The following is a 27,677-nucleotide window of genomic DNA, read 5'->3' on the forward strand; positions in this document are numbered from 1 at the left end:
TTGGGGGATGACGTCACAGCTGTAGTGCGCAGCTACACTTTTTATGACAGCACATATCCCATTGAGCCTACTATGGTGACAGCTGTTACTGTAACAGAACACACAGTGCATTTTGGATGGATCAATCCTGTTTATTTTGAGGTAATTGTTAACCATTATGTGAGTCAATGTTAAACGACAATCAACGCTAAGCATTTAATGTGTCGGGACAGTCAACTGCGCTCAATGTATACAGAAAAAATTGCTGTATTTCATTTCAACTTTTTAAAAAGTTCACAATAGATTGACCAAAAACCTGGAATCGGCCTGTTTTAATTAAAATACAAAAATTTGATAAAAATGATAAAAAACATACAAAAAGTTTACCATGATAAGAACAACAACATTTACAGGCTAAACAAACTTTTCGCTCATTTTCTTTTTTTCAAGACCCAATGATCGCTGTGTCAATTATCTATTTTGAAAAAAACTAAGAGGATAAAAACAGTTGAAACAGACCAAAAACTTGAAAGCATTCCCGTTAAATGTTCCGTTTACAAACAGAATAATTAAAATTTTCCCAATTTTGGCGGAATAAAAAATATTATTCATTGACACAAATATTGGAAAACTTATTAGAAAAAGTTGACCCAAATATTGAAAAACTTAGAAAAAGTTTTTATCTAAAACAACGGTTTTATAGAACATAAAGGCTCCATACTGAATACTTGGCCATTTCTTCAAATTGTTTTAAAATTACTTTGTATCAAACATCGTGTACCTTTGAAAGAAATTACAGTTTGTTTTTAAAGTTTTGTTTTTAATTTGTTTAAAACCAAAGCTAGGCAAGTATTTGATATTCGAAACCAGTAAATATTCCATTCCTGAGCAGCCAGATTGGTACACATTCAAATAACGGTCTTTTGTATGAACAAAAAAGGACGAAAAATGTCTCTGAACGTGAGAAATTTATTTGGTGAAAAAAAATACTTGTAATGTGCTGATCCGTCTCAAACATGTTGGCATGAAAACCGTAATTTGAACATTTTAGAAAAGTTTTTGACAAAAGTTTACATACAAGATGGTCGATGGATTACGACTTCACTTTACAACGTTTTACGTTATTCCAACTTAACTTCGAACTGACCAGCGGAATTGATAGTTACTGTAATTTAGCAACAGTTGAAAACCAACAGGAAAAAATTTGCTCAGGAAAACCATCCATACAAAAAAGGAAAAGAATCCAAGTTTCTGCAGAGAAACTAAAATGTTGGCAAAACTAATCTGCAAAAATCGGGCAAGGAAATCTTTTTAATGTCAATCATATATTTTGATGAAGGTCTCATCTCAAAAAATTGACAAGTGAAATCAATCATGAAATTTTTTGGTTTTTCATTTTGACAGTTCTTTTACACTTTTTATAACTGAAAAAGGTTAGGAAACATAGGCCTCGTGTTCAAACAGGTCAAAAACATTTTTTCAAGAGCCTTTATAAGTAAAAAGTACAGCGGTTTCCAGGCACCTGATAGAAACCCTAAAAGATAACAGTTGTTGCTTCAAAATCAGACATTTTATAAAAACTGATTTTTTGAGGCTATACCACGAAATTCTTAGTAATATATTTAATCGAAATATAATTTAAAATTACCTCCTGTTGACTTATAGAATATGACACAACATAGAGCGGGTGAATTCTCTCTACTTAGTATAAACATTCTGTTTTATATTTTTAGGACGTAGAGAGAGAGAGAGAGAGAGAGAGAGAGAGAGAGAGAGAGAGAGAGAGAGAGAGAGAGAGAGAGAGATAGAGAGAGCGACCGTTGAAAAACGGATATGGATCACTTTTGACTAGTAATCATCATTAAAGATAAAATTGCTCTCTTCTATTTTGAATTATAAAGGAAAAATCTGACCTATCTGGAGGTTTAGGCAAAAGAGAGTTGATAAGAAGCGGTTACTGTAACAATGGTCCGCAGTGGTGAATCATCTATAATTTTTTTAATTTTCATGTGTACTATATTGCTATATTATGGAACACAATGATTGTATATTATAGACCATCTATATCTGGCACGAGCCCGTAGACGGAAGCTGTCCATGTCACAAAGATAATCAAAGGTGCGTTCATTTATAACACGTCTAGTATTTTGTTAACCCAATAAAAAATAAAAGTGTTATTTAAGAATTTGATGAAGAAAGCAAGGCTTACCCGGGCTGACCATCCAGAGCATTCCAGTACTGAACCAGTGTAAATCCATAGACTGTATATAGACATTTTTACCCTTGTAGAGATTCTGTTCATGTCAAAATATAGATTGATCAGTCTATATTTCAGAGTAAAAATGGTACTCTGTTTTTTACCTGATTTTGATATGTCCATTACTATTTTAATACAATTATCAGTTTAATTAACATTATTGTATACCTCTTGTCAGCCTAAAACCATTCTGTTCTGAACCTGTTTCAGCTCTGATTGTCAGCCTAAAATACACTGTTTTTATTCTGTTTCAGCGCTGATTATCGGTCACACCACAGGCATATTCACACTATTCTGCATCACACCACAGGCATATTCACATCATTCTGCATCACACCACAGGCAAATTCACACCATTCTGCATCACACCACAGGCAAATTCAAACCACTCTGCATCACACCACAGGCAAATTCACACCATTCTGCATCACACCACAGGCATATCCACACCATTTTGCATCACACCCTAGGCAAATTCACACCATTCTGCATCACACCCCAGGCATATCCCACCACACACACACACACAAACACATTCACACACACATGCACACACCTTCACACACACATACACATGCACACACATTCACACACACACACATACACATACTCAAGCACACACTGCACTCACAAAGCGGCAGGCACACACACGCCCGCGCACACTGCGAAAGGTTAAAAACATTGTATTTTAGGCTGACAACCTTTGCTAATTGAAAACACGATGTAAAAGAAGTAATTATACATCGGAAAGATTAATCACAAGGGCAAATACAAGATTTGCAAATTACAATGGGCGAACATAGAACTTTGAAAGTTTGCAAAATGGCATCAAATGCATCAAACATAGCATCAATTGCAAATTACAACATTAATTACAGCAGTGGCGAATAGAAGTAAACTTAAAGCCAAATTTCAAATGCAACATATGCAATAATGATGACAAGTCAAATGAGCTATTAAAAATGTAAAAACAAAAGATAAAAATTCAATCATACCCGGCAGATTGCCGGAAAATCGCCGCCGTTGTATCCTATCACAATATCAATAAAATAGATTTTTGTACAAAAATACTTTTAACTTGCGATCATTTTAATGTCATTACAAAGTGGAGCATTAGGATGCTAAAACTTACAATATTACACGCAAAATGTTTAACAAGCCTTGAAATAAATTAAAGCGAAAAATATAATAGTTCAATGAAAAAAAAAGAAAAATAGGAGCGCTAAAATAGTCGACTGAGAAGATGAAAGCGGCTATTAATCACAGATTTAAAATTGATTTGGTAACAAGTTAGGATTGACCTTGTCCATTCTGGGCGCTGGAGCCGAGATCGCAAAAATTTCTATTTCAGAGGACAGTGCTAAATAAGTATCGTCGCTGAAGTGGACGTAAACTTTGAGGCGCACCAAATTCGTCGTGAATGAACGAAAAAGAGGCCCATATTTCTGTTTCAAATTCTTGTTGAGTTGACTATTGATTTTTCGGGAATCCACAGAAGATGTTCGTGTCAAAATTTGGCAAACAATTAACTTCGTCCCCATATAGTTGCAATAATTGCGTATACGGTCAACCAGTGCCATCGCCGAGCTCATCAACAAATCGGATCCTTCTTTTCGAGGATTTTAGCAAATATCAATTCCTCCCAACGCGACAATTAGTGTTTGCGCCTCTCTAATTATCTTCAGATAGGATCTCCAAATATTGAGTCCTTTTCCTCGCTCACCGACAACATTAAAAAATTGGTGGAACTCATGCACTTCTTCCATTCTCTTAACATGGGAGCCTCCGAGCAGAAATATAGGAAGGAACTAGAACAAAAAAACTGAAATTCTATGTGCATGAAAAAAAAATTATCATAAAGGAAGTATTTCGCTGTTCGATTGTACCTCTTGCGGGATATTCTAAAGACGCCTCAAAAACTCACGATGTGAGTAGAGAAGTAAAGAATAAACTCTGGGCTATCTATTTTCTAACAAGACAACCCCTCCATTTGGGTGATGTCTGCCAGAAAGGACGTACCTCGCTATTTGAGTGTACTGTACCTCTGGCGGGATGTTCTAAAAATGCCTCAAAAACTCACAATGTGAGTAGAAGATTAAAAAAATAAACTCTGGGCTATCTATTTTCTGAGAAGACAACCCCTCCAATTGGGTGATGTCTGTCGGAAAGGACGTACCTCGCTGTTTGAGTGTACCTCTTGCGGGATTTTCTAAAAACGCCTCAAATACTCACGATGTGAGTAGAAAAGTAAAAAAAAACTCTGGGCTATTTCTTTTCTAACACGAAAACCCCTCCATTTGGATGATGTCTGCCAGAGAGGTCGTACCTCGCTATTTGAGTGAACTGTACCTCTTGTGGGATATTCTAAAAACGCCTCAAAAACTCACAATGTGAGTAGAAAGGTAAAAGAACAAACTCTGGGCTATCTTTTTCCTGAGAAGACAACCCCTCCATTCGGGTGATGTCTGCCAGAAATGACGTACATCGCTGTTTGAGTGTACCTCTTGCTGGATTTTCTAAAAACGCCTTAAAAACTCACGATTTGAGTAGAAAAGTAAAAAACTAAACTATGGGCAATCTATTTTCTAACAAGACAACCCCTCCATTTGGGTGATTTCTGCCAGAGAAGACGTACCTCGCTATTTGAGTGAACTGTACCTCTTGTGGGATATTCTAAAAACGCCTCAAAAACTCACAATGTGAGTAGAAAAGTGAAAAAACAAACTCTTGGCTATCTTTTTTCTGAGAAGACAACCCCTCCATTCAAGTGATGTCTGCCAGAAAGGACGTACCTCGCTGTTTGAGTGTACCTCTTGCGGGATTTTCTAAAAACGCCTTGAAAACTCACGATTTGAGTAGAAAAGTAAAAAACTAAACTATGGGCAATCTATTTTCTAACAAGACAACCCCTCCATTTGGGTGATTTCTGCCAGAGAAGACGTACCTCGCTATTTGAGTGAACTGTACCTCTTGTGGGATATTCTAAAAACGCCTCAAAAACTCACAATGTGAGTAGAAAAGTGAAAAAACAAACTCTTGGCTATCTATTTTCTCACAAGACAACCCCTCAATTTGGGTGATGTCTGCCAGAGAGGACGTACCTCGCTATTTGAGTGAACTGTACCTCTTGTGGCATATTCTAAAAACGCCTCAAAAACTCACAATGTGAGCAGAGAACTTGAAAAAAAAACTCTGGGATATCTTTTTTCTGAGAAGACAACCCCTCCATTCGGGTGATGTCTGCCAGAAAGGACGTACCTCGCTATTTGAGTGTACTGTACCCCTTGCGGGATATTCTAAAAACGCCTCAAAAACTCACGATGTGAGTAGAAAAATAAAAAAAAACTCTGGGCTATCTATTTTCTAAGAAGACAACTCCTCCGTTTGTGTGATGTCTGAGAGAAAGGACGTACCTCGCTGTTTGAGTGTACCTCTTGCGGGATATTCTAAAAATGCCTCAAAAACTCACAATGTGAGTAGAAAACTTGAAAAAAAAACTCTGGGCCATCTTCTTTCTGAGAAGACAACCCCTCCATTCGGGTGATGTCTGCCAGAAAGGACGTACCTCGCTATTTGAGTGTACTGTACCCCTTGCTTGATATTCTAAAAACGCCTCAAAAACTCACGATGTGAGTAGAAAAATAAAAAAAAAACTCTGGGCTATCTATTTTCTAAGAAGACAACTCCTCCATTTGTGTGATGTCTGAGAGAAAGGACGTACCTCGCTGTTTGAGTGTACTTCTTGCGGGATATTCTAAAAATGCCTCAAAAACTCACAATGTGAGTAGAAAACTTGAAAAAAAAACTCTGGGCTATCTTTTTTCTGAGAAGACAACCCCTCCATTCGGGTGATGTCTGCCAGAAAGGACGTACCTCGCTATTTGAGTGTACTGTGCCCCTTGCGTGATATTCTAAAAACGCCTCAAAAACTCACGATGTGAGTAGAAAAATAAAATAAAAACTCTGGGCTATCTATTTTCTAAGAAGACAACCCCTCCATTTGGGTGATGTCTGTCACAAAAGAACGTACCTCGCTGCTTGAGTGTACCTCTTGTGAGATTTTCTGAAAACGCCTCAAAAACTCACGATGTGAGTAGAAAAGTAAAAAAATAAACTCTGGGCTATTTATTTTCTAACAAGACAACCCCTCGATTTGGGTGATGACTGCCAGAAAGGACGTACCTCGCTATTTGAGTGTACTGTACCTCTTGCGGGATATTCTAAAAAAGCCTCAAAAACTCACAATGTGAGTAGAAAACTTGAAGAAAAACTCTGGGCTATCTTTTTTCTGAGAAGACAACCCCTCCAATCGGGTGACAAAAACTCACAATGTGAGTAGAAAAAAAAACTCAGGGTTATCTATTTTCTAACAAGACAACCCCTCCATTTGGGTGATTTCTGCCAGAAAGGACGTACCTCGCTGTTTGAGTGTACCTCTTGCGGGATATTTTAAAAACGCCTCAAAAACTCACGATGTGAGTAGAAAAGTAAAAAAATATAAACTCTGGGCTATCTATTTTCTAACAAGAGAACCCCTCCATTTGGGTGATATCTGCCAGAAAGGAAGTACCTCGCTGTTTAAGTGTACATATAGCGGGATATTCTAAAAACGCCTCAAAAACTCACGATGTGAGTAGAAAAGTAAAAAAAATAAACTCGTGGCTATCTTTTTTCTAACAAGACAACCCCTCCATTTGGGTGATGTCTGCCAGAGAGGACGTACCTCGCTATATGAGTGTACTGTACCTCTTGTGGGATATTCTTAATACTCCTCAAAAACTCACGATGTGAGTAAAATAGTAAAAAAAAACTCTGGGCTATCTTCTTTCTGAGAAGACAACCCCTCCATTCGGTTGATGTCTGCCAGAAAGGACGTACCTCGCTATTTGAGTGTACTGTACCCCTTGCGGGATATTCTAAAAACGCCTCAAAAACTCACGATGTGAGTAGAAAAATAAAAAAAAACTCTGGGCTATCTATTTTCTAAGAAGACAACTCCTCCATTTGTGTGATGTCTGAGAGAAAGGACGTACCTCGCTGTTTGAGTGTACCTCTTGCGGGATATTCTAAAAATGCCTCAAAAACTCACAATGTGAGTGGAAAACTTGAAAAAAAAACTCTGGGCTATCCTTTTTCTGAGAAGACAACCCCTCCATTCGGGTGATGTCTGCCAGAAAGGACGTACCTCGCTATTTGAGTGTACTGTACCCCTTGCGGGATATTCTAAATACGCCTCAAAAACTCACGATGTGAGTAGAAAAATAAAAAAAAACTCTGGGCTATCTATTTTCTAAGAAGACAACCCCTCCATTTGGGTGATGTCTGTCACAAAAGAACGTACCTCGCTGTTTGAGTGTACCTCTTCTGGGATTTTCTGAAAACGCCTCAAAAACTCACGATGTGAGTAGAAAAGTAAAAAAAATAAACTCGTGGCTATCTTTTTTCTAACAAGACAACCCCTCCATTTGGGTGATGTCTGCCAGAGAGGACGTACCTCGCTATATGAGTGTACTGTACCTCTTGTGGGATATTCTTAATACTCCTCAAAAACTCACGATGTGAGTAAAATAGTAAAAAAAAACTCTTGGCTATCTACTTTCTAACAAGACAACCCCTCCATTTGGGTTATGTCTGGCAGAAAGGACGTACCTCGCTGTTTGAGTGTACCTCTTGCGGGATATTCTAAAAATGCCTCAAAAACTCACAATGTGAGTAGAAAACTTGAAAAAAAACTCTGGGCTATCTTCTTTCTGAGAAGACAACCCCTCCATTCGGTTGATGTCTGCCAGAAAGGACGTACCTCGCTATTTGAGTGTACTGTACCCCTTGCGGGATATTCTAAAAACGCCTCAAAAACTCACGATGTGAGTAGAAAAATAAAAAAAAAACTCTGGGCTATCTATTTTCTAAGAAGACAACTCCTCCATTTGTGTGATGTCTGAGAGAAAGGACGTACCTCGCTGTTTGAGTGTACCTCTTGCGGGATATTCTAAAAATGCCTCAAAAACTCACAATGTGAGTAGAAAACTTGAAAAAAAAACTCTGGGCTATCCTTTTTCTGAGAAGACAACCCCTCCATTCGGGTGATGTCTGCCAGAAAGGACGTACCTCGCTATTTGAGTGTACTGTACCCCTTGCGGGATATTCTAAATACGCCTCAAAAACTCACGATGTGAGTAGAAAAATAAAAAAAACTCTGGGCTATCTATTTTCTAAGAAGACAACCCCTCCATTTGGGTGATGTCTGTCACAAAAGAACGTACCTCGCTGTTTGAGTGTACCTCTTCTGGGATTTTCTGAAAACGCCTCAAAAACTCACGATGTGAGTAGAAAAGTAAAAAAAATAAACTCTGGGCTATTTATTTTCTAACAAGACAACCCCTCGATTTGGGTGATGTCTGCCAGAAAGGACGTACCTCGCTATTTGAGTGTACTGTACCTCTTGCGGGATATTCTAAAAAAGCCTCAAAAACTCACAATGTGAGTAGAAAACTTGAAGAAAAACTCTGGGCTATCTTTTTTCTGAGAAGACAACCCCTCCATTCGGGTGACAAAAACTCACGATGTGAGTAGAAAAAAAAACTCAGGGCTATCTATTTTCTAACAAGACAACCCCTCCATTTGGGTGATTTCTGCCAGAAAGGACGTACCTCGCTGTTTGAGTGTACCTCTTGCGGGATATTTTAAAAACGCCTCAAAAACTCACGATGTGAGTAGAAAAGTAAAAAAATATAAACTCTGGGCTATCTATTTTCTAACAAGAGAACCCCTCCATTTGGGTGATATCTGCCAGAAAGGAAGTACCTCGCTGTTTAAGTGTACATATAGCGGGATATTCTAAAAACGCCTCAAAAACTCACGATGTGAGTAGAAAAGTAAAATATAAACTCTGGGTTATCTATATTCTAACAAAACAACCCCTCCATTTGGGTGATGTCTGCCAGAAAGGACGTACCTCGCTGTTTGATTGTACCTCTTGCGGGATATTTTAAAAACGCCTCAAACTCACGATGTGAGTAGAAAAATTTAAAAAAAAAAACAAATTTTAGGCTATCAATTTTCTAAAACTTATCCTTTTGATACATAAGATTACACTTGTTGAATTAAACTTCTGTTGAAAATTACACTCAAACGGTGAGGTAATTTATTGCAAGCTTCACTTATATAAGTTTGGTTTGAAACTAGAAAACCTATAATTTGGTAAAATATAAAAAAGGTAATTAGTTGATATCATTATATATATATATATGTATATATATATATATATATATATATATATACATATATATATATATATATATATATATATATATATATATGTATATATATATATATATATATATATATATATATATATATATATATATTACGTAATTGAAAACACTCAACAATTTATGTTCAAATGAAATTGACATGCTATATGTGGAGAATCGACATGAATAAGCAGAGTATTATCGCAGTGTAATGCATATCAGTTCATCACTTAGTTTGGCAAAAAATCATTAGTTTGACAGAAGAATCAGGAATGCTCAAAAACAGAGCAAAGTTTAACAGCGTAGAGATTTTCTTCATCTTCAACAGTGCCCCTTGCAAAAAAAGACCTTTTTCAGCTCCTGAAGTGGCAACAAATTTTCGCAGTCTGTTTCTTTCAGCCGATAGATGAAGCCTGTTATTTTCCCTATGCATTCAGTTACCGAAAAATATTGAACATTGGCCATCATTTCTTCATAGAATGGTGGACCTGGCATTGTCATGAAATATTGAATTTCTCCAAAAAATTTCCGATTCGTTTTCAACAAAACTAACAAAGCAGTTTCCATTTTTGTATTTACCATAACTTCGCGAATCGTAATAAACTCCATTTCAAAGTTGCCCGATTGTAAAATAAGGCTTCTGGATATAATTGCCTTCCGAACCTGAGAGACTCTGTCTCGATCATGTCTTGACTAAAGTGGCCATTGTTTTGCAATTTTGAATTCAACATTCTGCCTACCACTGCTCGAATCTGTTCATCTTTTGTCCTACTATCATTCAGTTTGTGTCGCTGTAAAATTCTCCTACAAATTACCTCGCACTCTGAATTCGATCCGGAAAATACTTCGCCAAGAGTTCGATTTGCGGCTTCGCAACTCATAGCCGAAAAGCAGAACAGGGGGCCGAATCTCTCAACTTGCTCAGCCAAATGACTGACAGATTGCACATTGATGGTCTCTGCGCGTTCGTCGTTATGGATTTCAGAAACCTCCCGACAAAAAGAGCCCAGCAATTGTTCAGCTATATTGACATTATCTTTCGAACTTGATTCAATCAGTAGTCTGATACCAAAACTTAAATTGCATACATGAGAATATAAACGGTCAGAAAATCGTCCAAAAAAAACAACGGGACAAACATAAAGCAACCAATTGTAGAGCTCATTTGCTTTAAATTGAGCTAGCTCACTTAGAGGACGTATTTTTCTTGAGATTGATATCATTTCTTTCGGGAAAGAGAGCTGCAAAACTGTATGACAAATATCTGCTATCAAATTGCTCGACAACTCGTTAACACATAATTTAAGCGTTTCAGTAAAATTACCTAAAAGCACGCAAGGCATGTAGTCCACTGGGGCAGTGATAGGGAGATCATCAATAATACTACAAAGTGCACTTCTGCCTTTGACTCCTACAACATTAGATACTTCAGTAGAAGGCAAACTCTCAGCGTAGTCTACAAAAACATTGTTGCAGTTCATTTCACGTGTTCTCCCTTGCTGTTCAGCTGGATAGTAGGAATGCGTCCGGCCGATGGTTCTACCTGGCACAGTGCAAAAATGACACCTGTAGTGCCCATTAAATTTGAACATGTTAATGATATGAGATTTTGCGCCGAGGTCTGCAATCAACAATTTGAATTTGAAAGAGACGTTCAGATTTAAGTTCTCAATTCCTGACATTTCAACTGGTGACAAAATTTTGACGCGAATATGAGGAACAATTTCCTTCCACTCAGGATGACCTAAGCCTACAAATTATGCCGCTAATGCCACATTGGGTCTCGACACTCTCAGTTTGGGGGGCAAGTTGGCTATTTGTAGCCGAACGGGCCACAGTTCGTTTTCAATCGTAGATTTCTTTATTTTGACTCCATCAGCAAAAAGAAGTAAACTTATCTGAAGCGAATTGTTTTCTATTTTCAGTGGTCTCAAGAACAATGGATTGAAGTCCAATTCTTTGTTCTGTTGTCGGAATTCTGAATAATTCAAAATACTATTGAAATGTTTCTCTAATATACGAATTAGCTGACTGCGAAATTTCAAAATACATATCGAATTGTCGGCGCTTTTCTCTAAAACACGTAGTTGATTGTTAAAATTTTGCTTATTCTTGCGGATAGTAGTGTAACCTGAAGGTAAAATGTTGTCACGAGGCAATATGCTTTTTACAAGAGAATGCAAAGCGATCGAACCTTCGTCTGAGAGATTGAAGCGTGAGGAGAATTGTTCAATTAAGGTTAGCGTATCTTCCACGGTAACTGTACTTCCACTGAACAACTTTTCGTGGGTTTGGAACAATTCCTCGGAAGCGGGGTCATCTTTTTCAAGGATTGGTTCATTGGCAATTGCTGATACTGAAAAAACTGGGGGGATCTATTGCTAAGTTAGGTGACGAAACGAAATATTGAACTTCATCATTATCACTTCAAAGTTAAACTTTTTGCATCTGGTGCTTCTAATATTGTATGTATTGAATTTTCAAGAAGCACAGGCGAACATAGATAGTTATTAAGGTGCTAAATTAAAAGAAAATAAGGAATCACTGGTTGTTCCTTGTCGTGTTTTAATTCGTTTGAAACCAATATCAAATTACCTGGTTACTTAGATCCAATAGATACACAATGCAATAACTCTGAGACAGCAGCTACAAAATATTCGGCGTCCGCTACAAAATACAAAACTTAAACAACTATCGAGGTCCGCTAATGATCAGACATTTAAAAAACGCACAATGGGGGAGGTAGGGTAAAGTTCATTTAAAATTGCATCTACGGGCCCACATCAAAGACCGTCTGTCTACACTAGCCTCCTATTTAAAATCTGCCTGGATTATGGTTCGGTAAGGAGCCAATGTCTGATCATTGCCGAGGAAAAAGTTGGATCATGTTGTCTGGAGTTTATCCTGAACCCTTTGAAAACTGTCCGCATGTCTGATCAATCCTCGCGCTTCTACTTTGTTTAGCTCCACTCGTAAACTTCTTTTACGATAGTTAATTTTTAGCCCAAACGACCACACAATCACTGACCTCATAGCCGGGGAGGAATACAGAATGCACATGTTAGCCGAAAGTGAATTTGGCAGAAATAGTTCTGAGTTGACATTTGTTCAGTCTCTCTACACAGACACTGTCACTATAGACAACACTCTCACCACTCACTCTCTCACTACTCATGTTGACTTTGAATCTGGTGTCGGATCTACAGTTCAACTCAAGTTGCAGTGCCTCGACTTTGCACTGACTTGGAGACAGCTGAAAGCATTTAGGTAATCTTTTTTTAAATTTCAGTTCATCTTGGGTTAGGAGCCAAACCTTACATTTGAGTGTTATGTTTAACAAAATTGTCCTATTTTAGAACACGTGTCATTTTATAGTAATTCGTTATATGATATACGGTGGTGCAAAACAAAATAAATTAAGCAAATTAAGCAAATAAATTGACGAAGTTTTAGGCAAAACGGTTTTCGAAAAATCTTAATTTGAGTTTTAACTTGACTTAACAGAACTAGGAAAATTATGCTTCTCAATTCTCACAATTCAAAATTTCAATTCAAAAATCTTCTGGATAAGTTCCGATTCCTACTAAAATATCAGTTATGGGAACTTTGTATAACCATTAAAGTTTCATTTGAAGCTTGTTACTGCTTTGGTTCTGTTATGGAATCGCTTATAGGTCCAAATTTCGAAATGTTGAAGTAAATTCAGATCTTCCTAAATTATAACTTAAACATGATTTCGGTTGTTGCTCTATTAAAGAAAAAGCATTGCTGAAAAGGGGGCCAAAATGTTACGATTACAACTAAGCTGTGAGATGAGGGTAAAGTCAACAAAATATTTTTTAAAAGTTCATTTAATTTCACGTTCTTGAAAGCTCCTCTAGATTTCCATCAAGTCACTCGCCAAGTCCTGATCGGGATTATATTGAAACAGTTGCAAAATTAGAAAAGATCTGGCGGTGTTCTGCTCTGAGTACATATACAACAAGATGGTACGATCGAGAAACAGTAATCCAATTTCTTCAAGAAAAAGTACACTCAAAACCGTGTTGTTCCCCAGATGAAGTCTTTTGTAGCAGTCGAAATACTGAACACACACCTTCACCTACACCTTCAGCCAATCAGAGACTGAGAAGACACTGTTCTCTTTTATATAGAGAGAACTGAACTTGTTATAGTCAGTCTATAAGTTAGTTAGATACACAAGGTGTATACCTTTGACTCCGGTGCTACTTGTAATAATCACCGTAATAAACGTTATACACCTATCGTGTCTTACAGAGTCGGTTAGTCTTAGAGATATAGGTAAGCCTACTTCGCGCGCAGAAATAAGTAGCTCTAGCTCTATACACCTTAAGGCTGTAAAAGGAGCCCACATAGGGTCTGCCTTAACTGGTGCGACCAGTGAGTTAACAAACTCTAACCGTAAAAAGAACTAACATAAAACACCCTTCTTTCTACTCCAAAAGAAACCTAGAATTAAACTCAATTACTTAATTCTTCTTTATTTAAAATATAGAAAAAGGGAAACCCAATCCCGCAAAAAGTAGCATCACAATCTACAAACCATAACACTTCTAACTATGGACAACCACCCTGAACAGTCATCACCTAATTACCAAGCACACTCTGACGAGTTACAACTTGCAGTTCTTACACAACAGAACCGCAGTTTAATGTCTGATATATCACCTTTTGATATTAAAGAGTATCAAAATCAAGACGAATTAAATATACTATTAAATATAGCTAAACAGCTAAAAACACACTATTTTTCACTAGAACAACAATCCTTCCTTTTTCTACCAGAGAAAGCTTCACACATTTTCAGAACTGCTTTCCTCTCATACTTAATAGAAAATTATAATAAACAATTAAAAAAAAGCGCAATTTTATTTATTTGCGATCCACATACAAATAAGTATACCTCCCTAATATACGATACACTATTTCATACACTATCGGATACACTATTTGAATTCCTTAATGGGGTATACACAGAAATACAACCTCTTGATAGAGATGTACTCTTTAAGAAAGCTTTATTTGAATTTCACAAATGCTGTACAATCACGTAAAGAAAGTGTAGATAAACTTGCACGACAAGAAGTCGAAGGCTTTAATAAACTTCTTGAACTCTATATCAAAACCACTACAGACGCAGATTTACCGGAAGAAGACATTTTAGACACACCTACACTTTTAACTTGGTATATCCACAGATTTTGGAAAAGTTTAGTAAGGCATTTTTTACAGCTACGCAACACATCGCAGAGGCTTATCCACACATAATTTCAAAATTACCAGAAACCCTCCACTATATATACGATGAAGACTGGTTTCCAGAAAATTTTATAAATATACCAGAAATATCTTCAGAAACAACACACAAATTATTATTAAATCGTAAACACGTACAAATCACTAATTATAATGCGGAAACACATCCGTTCACTTTTACAAATATTCCTGAGAACACAAATACATCTCTGGAAGCGTCAACAACAGAAAATATGGACACAATAATACATAATCCACCACCAGATAATAGAATGAACGTAACGACAGACACTGATTTTAATTCTACCTTGCTTGATGATGGGACAGTTTTCTCAACATATGCAGTAAACACGGTAATTGATCTCGAAGAAAATAATAACAATAATACTAACTACCAAAATGTAGAAAATACTACAGATACCCACTTGTATCAAAATCACCAAAATAGACAACCAATAAATTCGACCGAATTAACACAAAATTCAGATCAACTAAAAACACAACTATTCCACCTTTACCTAATATTCACACACCTTTACCACGACTACAAAGACAAAACTCAGTATACTTTAATACACATCCCGTAATTTTAAAAAAATCCAATTAACCCACACAGGGGCTCAACCAGAATATTCAAATTACGCCACAAAAAGTTGTAAAAATAGTCAGACAACCTAATTCACAAAATACACAACAGACTACAAATGCAACGACTCCATATTATTTACAAGCGGCTTCTACACAAACGCCATCACTTGTTGTTCGTAGGAATGCACCTATGATGTATCCCTACTTAGGTGGCTCAGTGCCTATGCAACAGTCTTTAAGACCGTTCGATGGTACCGACCCCACATACACAACAAAAGGTTTCTTAAATGATATCACAGCAAATATTGTGATGACAGCAGGACCAGAGCAGACTGATTCACCTTTTCACGAAGCCTGGATCCTAAACGGATCGCCATGATTCAGACTGCCTCAATAGGGCCAGACAACAATGGTATTCACACTTACCACTAGATATAAAAAAAGAACTGGCAAGCATTTTGCCGCGAAATTCAAAGAAACATTCGATAATCAACAATCGCAAACACAAGCGAAATTACTCCTAGAAAGCATAACACGTACTTCAGGCGAACAAATTAAAACACTTGCACTCAGAATTGAACAAATGGCTAGAAAAGAGTACGTTAATAATGCTCCAGATATGAGAAATGCACAAATGAATGACGCACTTGTCAAAGCACTCGATCCTCAACTAGCCAGAATAGCACTAAAAAAGATCGCGAATCACAAATCAAATGCATTGTAACCACAGCTTCCATTTGCACAACTAGTAGAGAAAAAACATCAAGAGGATATTACCCGCACACACATTGATCGTCATAAATTGAACACAAATTCCACAATTACACCAACAATAAACAATATTTCACGCGATATCGATAATATTACAGTAGAAGATATACAGATAATGGAACAAGATATTGCACACGGTATTAACGTAGTACAACACAAGTACTCGAACGCTCCTAATTTCAAAGGGAAACCCCTTTTCCTCAAATTTTGTAAAAAAAAATGATCTCGCTCAGGACATAGTAATTCTACATGCCCCGTTAAACGATACACTAAACCCGTTGTCAAACCTAATTTCCAAAAACAAACCTTTAACCAAGCAATGAAAGGGAATCAAAATCTCCCGAACCGACAGGTCACTTCAAGTAATATGACAGGTAAGCCACTACCTTTCCCATACCGCTCTCGTTTTAATAGTAGAGACAGAAATAATTCTAGTCACAGAAGTCCACATAAACTTCCACAGAACAACTCAAATTCATACTAAGGTAATAGTAATATTGAACCACCCAGTAGGAATGGTTCACCATATCCTAAACCAAATTTTTATACAAATACGACCATTTCTAGACCACAATCACCTTATAATAATAGGAATGGACCGCCCACGACGGCCATACCCACGAAATTGCCTTAGAAATGTTTGGAACTACATTAACGCACTGTTAGATCAAGAACAAACAGACGACACCACGTCCCCCACAGAAAAGAATGACAGCCAAAATGTCTCCGAAGAAACTTTACTAGAACAACATTTCAATGATCTATTTTTAGAATTAAATCAAGATACACAAGAAGAATACTTTAATTGCCAGCAAGAAGGTAACACCCTCACAGAAGAATACATTCTTTCTACTCCTGGCAAAAGTAATATTTGGGTATTATCACTCACCATGTACACACCACAATCACCAGATCCTAGAAGAACAATCTCACCACCACATCTTGGGATAGATTTCTTACTAAATTCTGATGCTACATTAATTATTTTAAACAATGACACCTGGAACGAAATCAAGGAATACCACCAATTACACTTTAAAGCATCCACATTCGTTCTCTCAGCAGCGAATAACTCAATCAGACGGCAAACTGCAATCAAACGGAACGGTAAAATTAACATCCTGTATCCGAATGTTACAGAGAGTAGATTACTCAGAAACACATCTTTCACAATTATTTTTCGTGTAACAAACACTAAATTCATTATTCTGGGAACACCATTCCTGGAAAAATACGTAGATTCAATGAAATGTTCATCTCACACCTTAGAGATACAAGATAATGATGAAGCGAAGTCACACAAAATTAACGATTCCTCAAAAAAAAAACAACCACCATAATATTCACGACTATTCCCGGTTATTGGAGAACAATCAATATACCTCCAACCGGCAGATCACCGAATATAAACATATTCTTTAACCGTTTACGAATGTAAAAACAAATATGCCAATGGCACTCTTCTTTATGCATCAGAATTTTCATTTTTACCACTCCGTAAAAATTTGTTCTTCTCCATAATGGATATAAACAACCTTGAATATCCATACCAATCGTTTATTCAAGTTTCAATCCAAAACCCCCTTTCACACCCATTAACTCTGATGAAAGTATTAATTGGCTACGCGCAAAAAGATATTTCACTGAATGATTACCAAACCACTAAAAACCGCGTAAATGAAATCACAGAGTTCATGGACGCTTATCATTCCAATTACCTTGCACACGGAACATCAGAAACACTTAAGAAATTATGTTGCTTAAATCTCACCAAACAACAAGAACAAGAATATAAAAATCAACAAAAGAAGTTTAAAGTACCATTTGACAATATCAAATTTACACAATCGAATCAAGAATTTCTCACCAAGTTTATTTTTGAACACACAAAATTGACACAACAGCAGTTTGAAAATCTAGCAGAACTCTTAATACAGTACAAACAATTTTACGCAACATCCAAATTTGACAAAGGTAAAGTTAAAGTTGAACTAAACCTGCCGCTAAAAGCAACAGCAGTTTTCAAAAAACAACGGGCAACAAGAATCCCGCTTCAATTACAGGAAAAAGTACAACACCTCTTAGATATTCTTACACATTTTGATATTATGTCACCAGTAAATACCGACTCCCTCACTACGGGAAACACCTTTATAAACCCTGTAATTCTCCTAAGGAAATGGGAATCACTCAAAATTGTCCTGGTCGCTCGTCAATTAAACACAATGATTGACGAGACGAAAGGTAGCTGGCCTATAGAACCCATACAGATAATACTCACTCGTATTAAAGGACCCATTTTCTCTATTGCCGATATGAACAGTGCATACAATCAAATGCCACTAGATAAACCTTCACAGAGGTTAACAAATTTTGTAATTGCTGGTCAACAATAATGTTTTAAACAGCCATTCTATGGTATTTCCATCGGCCCAGCAGCCTTCTCCTCTTTTATGAGTAGTATCTTTAAACCACTTATCAGAAAAAAACAAAATAATAACATATCTCGATGATGTTCTTATACAAGATACCACAACAGACACAATGTTATAAACACTTACAGAATATCATACAATTCTACAAAACGAAAACCTGAAAACTGCAATCGATAAATTTTTATTTTTTCTTGATTCAGTAAAATTTCTCGGCTACCAAATACAAAATAATCACATTTACCCACTTAAGTCTAAAATTGACGGTTTTCCAAAACTACAACCATCAAAAAAAAAAAGAAATTCAAAACTATGTTGGATTTCTGACCTTTATCTCCAAATACATTTATAATTTGCAAGTTATTCTAAGACCTTTTTATCTCCAATTTCGAGATACTACTGACTTTACATGGACCCCAGAACTCCAACAAACATTTGAACGAATTAAAAAAAAACGTACGGACGGAACACTCCGTCTTGCATTACCTAACTCTGATAAACCATTTTATATCCTTTGCGACGCCTCAAATTATGGTATAGGCGCAGCACTTTTACAAAAAAAACAATTTGAAAAAAATGAAATTAGTATCAGCGAATTCTATTTTCTACCACTGAACTTAGACTTTCCACAATTCTCAGAGAATGTTCCGCCAGAATCTCTGCATTATCTGAATATGAGTTTTTAATACAAGGCTCTAAACACCCGATTATCTTATACACAGATCATAAACCAATTCTCTTTCTCTTTACACAGAAAAATAAACCAAACCACCGAGTGTATAAATTCCTACTATTATTAATGAAGTTTCCAAACTTACACATAGTTTGGACAGAAGGTAAAAATCTTTCACTGCCTGACCTCCTTAGTCGTTCACTGACGACTACAACACAAGAGGAACACCGTCTTCGAACAGTAGAAATACCGTAATCTATTAAAGTTTTCATGACACACAATTTAAATACACAACCGATACTGTGTAATTACGCTGGCTCAAAAGAATATATTAATACAGTCTCAGAAAACGTTACCACGGAACAGATACATTCCCCTATATGCTTACAGATTAAAAATGACTACTTTAAAGTACAGCTAGATAATGATCTTTACCTTCCAGTCTCATACAATGATTTTTACACAAAAGCACAACCACTGGATCACGTTCACCAAGGACGGAATAAACATCTGCAAAATGTTTACTTCCCCCCCGAAATTTACCCTATTATACAACAAACTGATGTCACCCTAAATACAAATAAAACAGAACCTTACACCCATTTTGAACAAGATCCAAATTACGCAGAATTAAAAAACACCATTAAGTTTCCACTCCCACCTATGGATGACTTTATGCCGCAGTCTCCACAAATTTACAGTTTTTCTACACATAAACCACAGAAATTACTGATGTTCTCCTATATTAAGCTCAACAACAAGATCCTGTAATTAGACAATTACTCCTTCGGAAAAAACATAACAATCTCCCCAGTACACTTTCACTAACAATTCGTGCCAACAAAGGATTTTTAAACTATTACAGACGTTTCACACATCTAAACGTTAATGAAACTAATAATCTATTATATTATATAAAAGAAACAGAATCACCAAAATTTGTCTTCCATTTTCTCTTATATTAACAACATTCCATAATGCACACTCACACGATCTTTCAGGTCACCCTGGCCGTGAAAAAACTCATGCCACCATAACAGAGACATACTGTTTTCCAATTATTAAAACATGGATAGCAATACTTACACAAGATTGCTTAAATTGCCAAACCAGCAAGTCCATGCCAAACTTCTTAATGACCCCACTACAGACATTTCTCGAAGTTTCACCATACTTCAATCACCGAATTTCAATGGATGCAAAAGTCCCAATTTCGCCGTCTTTGGATGGAAACTCCTGTGTCTACGTTATTGTAGATGCCTTCACGCACTTTGTAGTTCTTCACCCTTCACCCAAAAATGATGCCAATAATGCCCTCAGTGTATTATTTGATCATTGGATCTCGAAATTTGGCATACCAAATATTTTAGTAACGGATAATGGAAATGAATATATTACCGGCGATTTCGCACATTTCTGTCGCACATATAACGTACAATTTAAACCACGCACGCCATATGTGCCATGGTCTAATGGACTCGTTGAAAATATTAGTCGCCAATTAAACACTTTTCTTCGTACAGTCCTTGAATCACAATATGACACGTGGTCACAGAAAGTAAAAGTATTTCCTTTTGCTTTTAATTCACAAGTTAGAACCAATTTAAATCTTTCACCTTACGAATTGGTATTCGGCCAAAAACCAAAGAAACCCATAATGTTGCACTGAATGTTGTTGCACGAAAGCCATAATTTATTTTGCACTACAGATAATTTTGGCAACTGTAAATCTACAGATAGTTCACCATGCCTCTCCTTACCAAAACACACACACAGTGATCACCACGGTCATCACCCCAAATTAAAAAATTCCAAAAAGGAGCCTTTGCACATTGGTTTCCAAATTGTGAAAAAGTACACTCGGAAGTTTATAACGAAATCCACAACTATTTAAATCAAAATAAACATCTCCGTTCATTTATTAATCGTCGTTTGGGAACGGCGCAACCACTTAAAATAAATACTTATGTTTTAGTTAATAATAAAGCTACACAACTTGGCATTTCTAAAAAAGATTCAACCACAAAAAGTTGGACCTTATAAAATAATTGACACTCCCACCTTGGTCACTTATAAATTAGAAGACTTTTCAGGTAAACAAATCACACGCCATAGAAGTAATAATGTACCATATTACCCCAAAGAACTTTTCGTACAAGAACAAATGGATAAATACTTCTCGGATAACTCTATATTAAAACTTCATCCTAAAAAGCCGACGATCACCAAGTCGAAGACTGTTTCATTCAGTCTAGACACCCAAAACACACCATTTACCGATGACCCTTTACCATCACCACCTTGTAATTTGTCTGAAATACCCGACAACACTTCGGAAAACTACAATATACGGAATACTCGTCTGCGACGACAACCGATCAAGGACTACAGAGTTTTTATACCACCATCCGAAATCTCGGCTTTACGAACACAAAATCTATAATTGCACACATAACCACACAGTAATACTACAAATCGTAAGATCTCTCGTTCTCACTAGCCGAATACAACTTAGCATAACACGCTAAACACTTAGTAAATACATATCTACTAAAAATACAATTCCCTCGTTCTCCGATACGAGAAAATAAATCAAATAAATCTTTCACCCCTCTCCCCCCTAACACAATTACTTTCACAGGGGCAGTTAATTAAAACCCCTTAATACAGTAAACAAAGCACACGGACTGTCTTTCCACCTGCTACCCTAGCAGAACCACAAAAACCTCTTCATCAGGAAATGAAAAGAAGGGAATTACAGGCCATTCCCTATCACGATAATAAAAAGGAAATTAACTAAAAATTAGGTTAATAACCGACCCACAGCTCGGTCTGGGAAGAATTCCCCAATCTCATTTATTTGCCAAGATATGACTCGGTAACTTTTTTTTCACCCGAATGAAAAGTTTCACTCAGCCTCAATCCCATCGCCTAACATCACTTCACAGTCGTTCACTCGAACAACCTGGTTGCTTTTCTCTCTTGCAAATTTCTCTCTTCTAAACTCTAACTCTCAACTTCTAAACTCTTTTTCTTTCATCCGTTTCTAAATCTCCTTCTTTTTCTCTTTTCACCTTTATAGAAAACTTAGAAAAATTTAAAAAATTTTCTAATTAATTCTCTGACCTCTCAACTAATTCTAAAGAACTGTTACACTGTACAGTTCTTTCCTCTTCACCTCCTTTCGACTTTGCTTCTCTTTGTCAACCAGCGCAAACAGCTAAAAAGATCGACAGTCTCACCGAATTGTTTCCTACACAACACCACAGTAATCAATTTTCAGTTTCACAGAACTGAAAGTCACCATCAGTGAACATCTTCAACTTTTTTCCTTCCAATCTCTTTGCCAGGTATGCACATAACCTCTCAACATCCTTTAGAAGCATTATTTTGAAGAACACCCTATGCAGTTACTTTTCGATATATCCAAAATTTCAAACCCAAACAATTCCGTTTTCAAGATATATTCTATATTTTAGATCACATCTTATATTCACACACTTGTTGTGAATGGGTTTTCTATATCAGAGACTTTAATAACGAACACTTAGCTCTCTTCTACCTTCCAACTTTTCCACCACAAGCAACACCCAAACTTTCAGAAATTTTGTACACGGATATTGTATACACAGTTAATCTAGACAAAGTTCCTGCTTCATATGATAAAAAATACATTAAAGAACTTCTCCGTTTGGATGAACAATACCAACAAAAACTCAAACAATCAGACCAACAACATTCAAAGTGAAAAAAGCTTACCACAAGTAATTTACTCGATCGAAAGAAAAGACAAAACTATCACCGAAATTTTATCAGCATTTTCTTCTGATTTTTTAGATCTCATTTTTCTCCATAATGTCATCCCACCAGAATCACCCTGCGCAGCAATCCGCGTAAGTGTACCTACTTTGAACCTTCTAATAATTGTTATTCCTAGTGCAAATAATTATCAAGTATATTATTGTGATAATTGCCCCCACTTGGGCCCGTTATTATCGTCACAATTGCGTCCTCTAATCAACAATCAAACACTAACCCAAGCGCTCCCCCGTATAAAAATCACCTAGTTGCTCATACAGCGAAGCAACGAAACAATCGACCCCCAAAAAATCATCATTTAAACTCTTTAATAAAAAATCACAAACACAAGAAACAGAGGAACACCGCTACTCAGTCATTACTACTGCCAAATCTGCAGATAGACCTCGTCCTACTGGAGATTCTCCCCCCATTTACCCCACAATCAGTAATCCCTTATCCCCCCAATAAAAAGCCAAACGCAAATACATCCGACACAATTACACAACCAAAAACAACAACAACAACAACAACATCAACAACAACAACAAAAACAACAACATACCCTCCAACTAACTACTTTACAACCATATTCTGGTTTTCTTCCTAATACAACACTTCCTCCACCCATATTAATACCGGCTCCACCACGAGCACCACAACCGGAACTTTTGAACTACTCAAACACTCCTCAATTCTCTACTCAACCAATAAACTTTGCTAACACAGATAAAACACACAGTTCTGAATTGCCACAACCAATTCATACAGTATATAACATACCAGAATTATCACATGACATTAGCCTACTTTGTGATAGTTCTAATTCTGATCAACTTAAGTCTCAGATTCCTTCACCTACTCTATCGCGAATTGCAAATAATCCTTTCAATCCGCCACAAGGACCAGCAACTAATTTAGAACGCTTACTTTCACAAGCACATTGAAATCACTCATTTAATATAGTCAATTCATCGCCATCTTTCCAAGGTTCTCTACCACTTAGCTTTACGGGAACTCCTCTTATAATAACATTAAGCTCGAATAAACCCTTACCAGACCCAGATCAACATTTTCACCACTGTATTGGTAAACAACCAGACACCACCAGAATTTACCGTACTCTACCACTAAAACTCGATCCGAAATTTACTGTTCCCCTTCCCGCCCTGGAGACCACAATAACGGTGAACAATTACATAGCTGGGCTAAACAAAGAAGTTCTAAATCATTTAAAATTACACCTGTTCAGAAACAGAGAGCACACGATCTATTAAAACAGTCTAAAATCACCTTTTCGGTTGAAATTGTAATTGAACAAGACAAACTAATTTTCCACCCACAAGCTGCGGCTCCACCTAATTTTCGGGTTAAAACAAACCCTCCACCATTTATCTGTCAAGAGATACACTACAAATTCAACAGATACACAAAGAACACCGCAGGATATTTTGTTTTCTACAATTTCTTTATAATCCCCACTCTGGACTCTCCTACATATGTCCATTACAAATTGAATTATCATTATCACTAACTGATTCTTTTCACACGCACTCCCGATCAAACCCCAATAAAAATCGATCACCAAAACATCTCAACACCAAAAACAGGAATACCAGACCTAATAGTCACGCACTATGACTGCTCACCCGAACATATTACAAATATGCAGTATTATAAACTTAGTAGAATTGGTGAATGCAAAATTAAGCCAGCAGATTTTCAAATCCTCCCAGCACAAGTACAAATATTCTCACAAATTCGAACAATACAAGTACAAGCTTATGCCTTTTATGCAAAACTTAGCGACAAAGAATCTTTTTGTCACAAAATATCACTCAAAAGAGGCTATAGGTTTGATCATGATAACTGGTATGTTAATAATTTGGAAAGACCTTTCTTTCCCACAGAAATTGAAGCTCGTAGAGAACTTACACGCAATGGTTTATTACACAAAGATCACTATTATCCACAAAAAATACAGTTCAACGTCCTTGACGATCCTAACTGGCAATCCAAAATTGAAGAGAAACAAGGTAGATTTCAATTAACCGCTCTATCTCTTTTGCTTTCCAACACGGTAGCATGGTCTATAATCCCGGTGATCACAATTGGAATCCCGAGGTTACTGATAAACCCTGGGCTGACTGTCACGGCAAAAACCCACAAAGTGAATATCACGTCATCCATACACTAGGATGGTCACTCCAATTAACAAATGTCACCCTCATTTTTGATATTGCCTCGGAGCACATGTATTACGGCAAAGACCGTATAAAATGTGATTTTGATAGAGGCTATTGTGAACCAAACCATGCTATTAAAGCCACAGTAATTTGGGAACCACAAAATCACTGTAGAATTTTTGATTATGGAAGATCATATGCACGCAGATATTTTATAGAAACACTGGAAGATAATGAAACAAATAAAGTACACGCACACGAAGCACACATGTATAGTAGTCGTTTTCAAATACACCTTTACGATGAATCCGCAATATCGCGTTTTGAGGTTCTCACAAAGCCCATTCTAATATGTAATGAAGATCGCCCCTATTACGCTACACAGTATCAAGACATCTTCATTCAATACCAAGAAGGCTCTACTTTCGTCTCTGGCACACCATCATCTCATTTCGATGATATTCACGTAATCGGTCCAAATAAACCACCCTCTATAACACCCTACACAAAAGCAAACATCAAAGATGGATATGTAGTCCCAGAAGATTTAAAACTCTGCCGAAAATTTGAAAATTTTGATTTATTTCGCAAACAAAACTGGTTTGGCGCAGTTCACCCTAAATTTGATTACATGATTAATCGAGTCTTGCTGGAAATGGACCAAACCAGCTTATATATCTATAAAAAATTTTGTGATCTTCACCGCGACCTCAAGCAAACCGCTTTTATATCACTAACACAAAAATTCCCCCTAGTAGGCTACGTTATCACCGGACAGCGAAACACGTTTGCCACACTTAAAAGCCAAAATGTTATTTCACTATATCAATGCAAAAAAGTTCAATCACAACTTTATGTACTCAAAGATCAATGTTTTGAACGTATTGCTATTTATTATCAAAATAAAGTCCAATTTGTAGATCAAGTCACCCGGAAAACCTTTCCTTGGTCTGTTAAAGCACCATATAAATTGGATAATTTCGATCAGCAAATTTCACTTGATGCAGATGTCGATATTACATTTCGCTTAACACCTTATCCAATTAAGACACACAACCCCGTTAAAATTTTCACACCCGCTGAGGTTGATAATCACTTCACCCACGCTGAATTTACCGCGCAACAACTCGGCATCAACAGTCGACACGACTGGACAAAATCTGTAGATAAAATGCGTTTTAACCAATTAGTAGATGACGCAGCGGAGAAATTTGAAGTAGCAAGTGCAGTAAATTTTGCAAATCTTGCAGAACAAGCACAATTACAAGCCCAATTCTCAAGCCTACGCACAGAATATCATGACTATTTTAACAAATTATTTAAAAACGGTAAAGAATTCACTCTTCGACGCCTAGACTGGCAAGATTTAATTAATGGCAGTTATTTAAAAGATTCCCTTATTGGAATCTTTGGATACCCTTGGTGCGTAATAAAAGAAATAGCCATAATTTGGACAGTTTTTAACCTGCTCCAATTTATTTTTGGCTTATTTCGTAATGTACTTAACACCTATAATCTCAAAGCACTTGTAGGACCTAATATCACATTAGCAAAAATCATCACCTCTGGATTTTTTGGCATTTTTTCACAAACAATCTTCCACGTCTTACAAGCCGACTCATCAGACTATAAACCACCATCACCTAAGGAACGCCGTAGACACTCAGTTGAAAGTGACACACCTCACTCACATCACGAATTGAATCAATTACATAGAAAGTTTGTAAATTTCTACAAGAAATTCTCTTCTCAAGCACACAATAATTCAAATAAACACACCTCCACTTTACCAGTATCTATTTACGACTGTTATGAATCACGAACAGTCCAAGCACACCGCAAACCCGATTTTCACTCTTTAAAACTCCACACCTTTCACCCTAATCAACGCAAAAGATCTAACATTGTTTCCATCTCCGGAGACTCTCTTGAAGAGGACCATAACTATCAAGAAATAGATCTCCCAGAAGAATTAATTTTAAATCTACCAGGCTCACGTGTATAATACTTTAATTGTTTTGGCGACTCCAATGAAGTCCCCAGCACCCAAGGATCACCGATCCCACCCAATGTCGATCCGACAGCATATGACCTCATCATGCTGGAGGTCGACGACATCCTGCCGTCACCTCTCACCCCGCTGGTACTTCAACCACCAGTACTCGAACCCGTTTGCGAGATGCAGACACCCGCCCTCTTCACGATGGCGCAGTCATCACCACAGCCACAGTCTGTGGATACACTGATGTACACTCGGGTTAACCCACTGCCTTCGCCCGGCGGACGAAGTGGAGCAGTCTGGCCAGTCAACACCGGACACATTCGTCCCCAATTGGGCGGTCAGCAAGGATTCGTGGACCACAACCACGATCTCAATCTTTGGTGTACCCATCACAGGTCTTCCCCAAGCCCCCTCAACAACGTCCACCCGTATCTGAACCACGATACGGGCCTGCCATTCCC

At 37.1% G+C, this 27,677-nt stretch overlaps 1 protein-coding gene across 1 annotated transcript in view; it reads left to right on the forward strand.

The window, feature by feature from the left end:
• Positions 1-27,677, forward strand: part of LOC142350516 (uncharacterized) — an 88,512-nt gene that overhangs the window by 1,881 nt on the left and 58,954 nt on the right. Inside the window, exons 2-4 of the mRNA XM_075402366.1 lie at positions 1-141; positions 2,036-2,097; positions 12,493-12,756. The exon at positions 1-141 is cut by the window's left edge and continues 73 nt beyond it. Of these exons, the coding sequence (XP_075258481.1) occupies positions 1-141; positions 2,036-2,097; positions 12,493-12,756 (467 nt within the window). The remainder of the gene's footprint in view (positions 142-2,035; positions 2,098-12,492; positions 12,757-27,677) is intronic.

Source organism: Convolutriloba macropyga, chromosome 12 (genome assembly GCF_964194025.1).
Source record: "Convolutriloba macropyga chromosome 12, txConMacr16.3, whole genome shotgun sequence".
Classification (NCBI taxonomy): Eukaryota; Metazoa; Xenacoelomorpha; order Acoela; family Convolutidae; genus Convolutriloba; species Convolutriloba macropyga.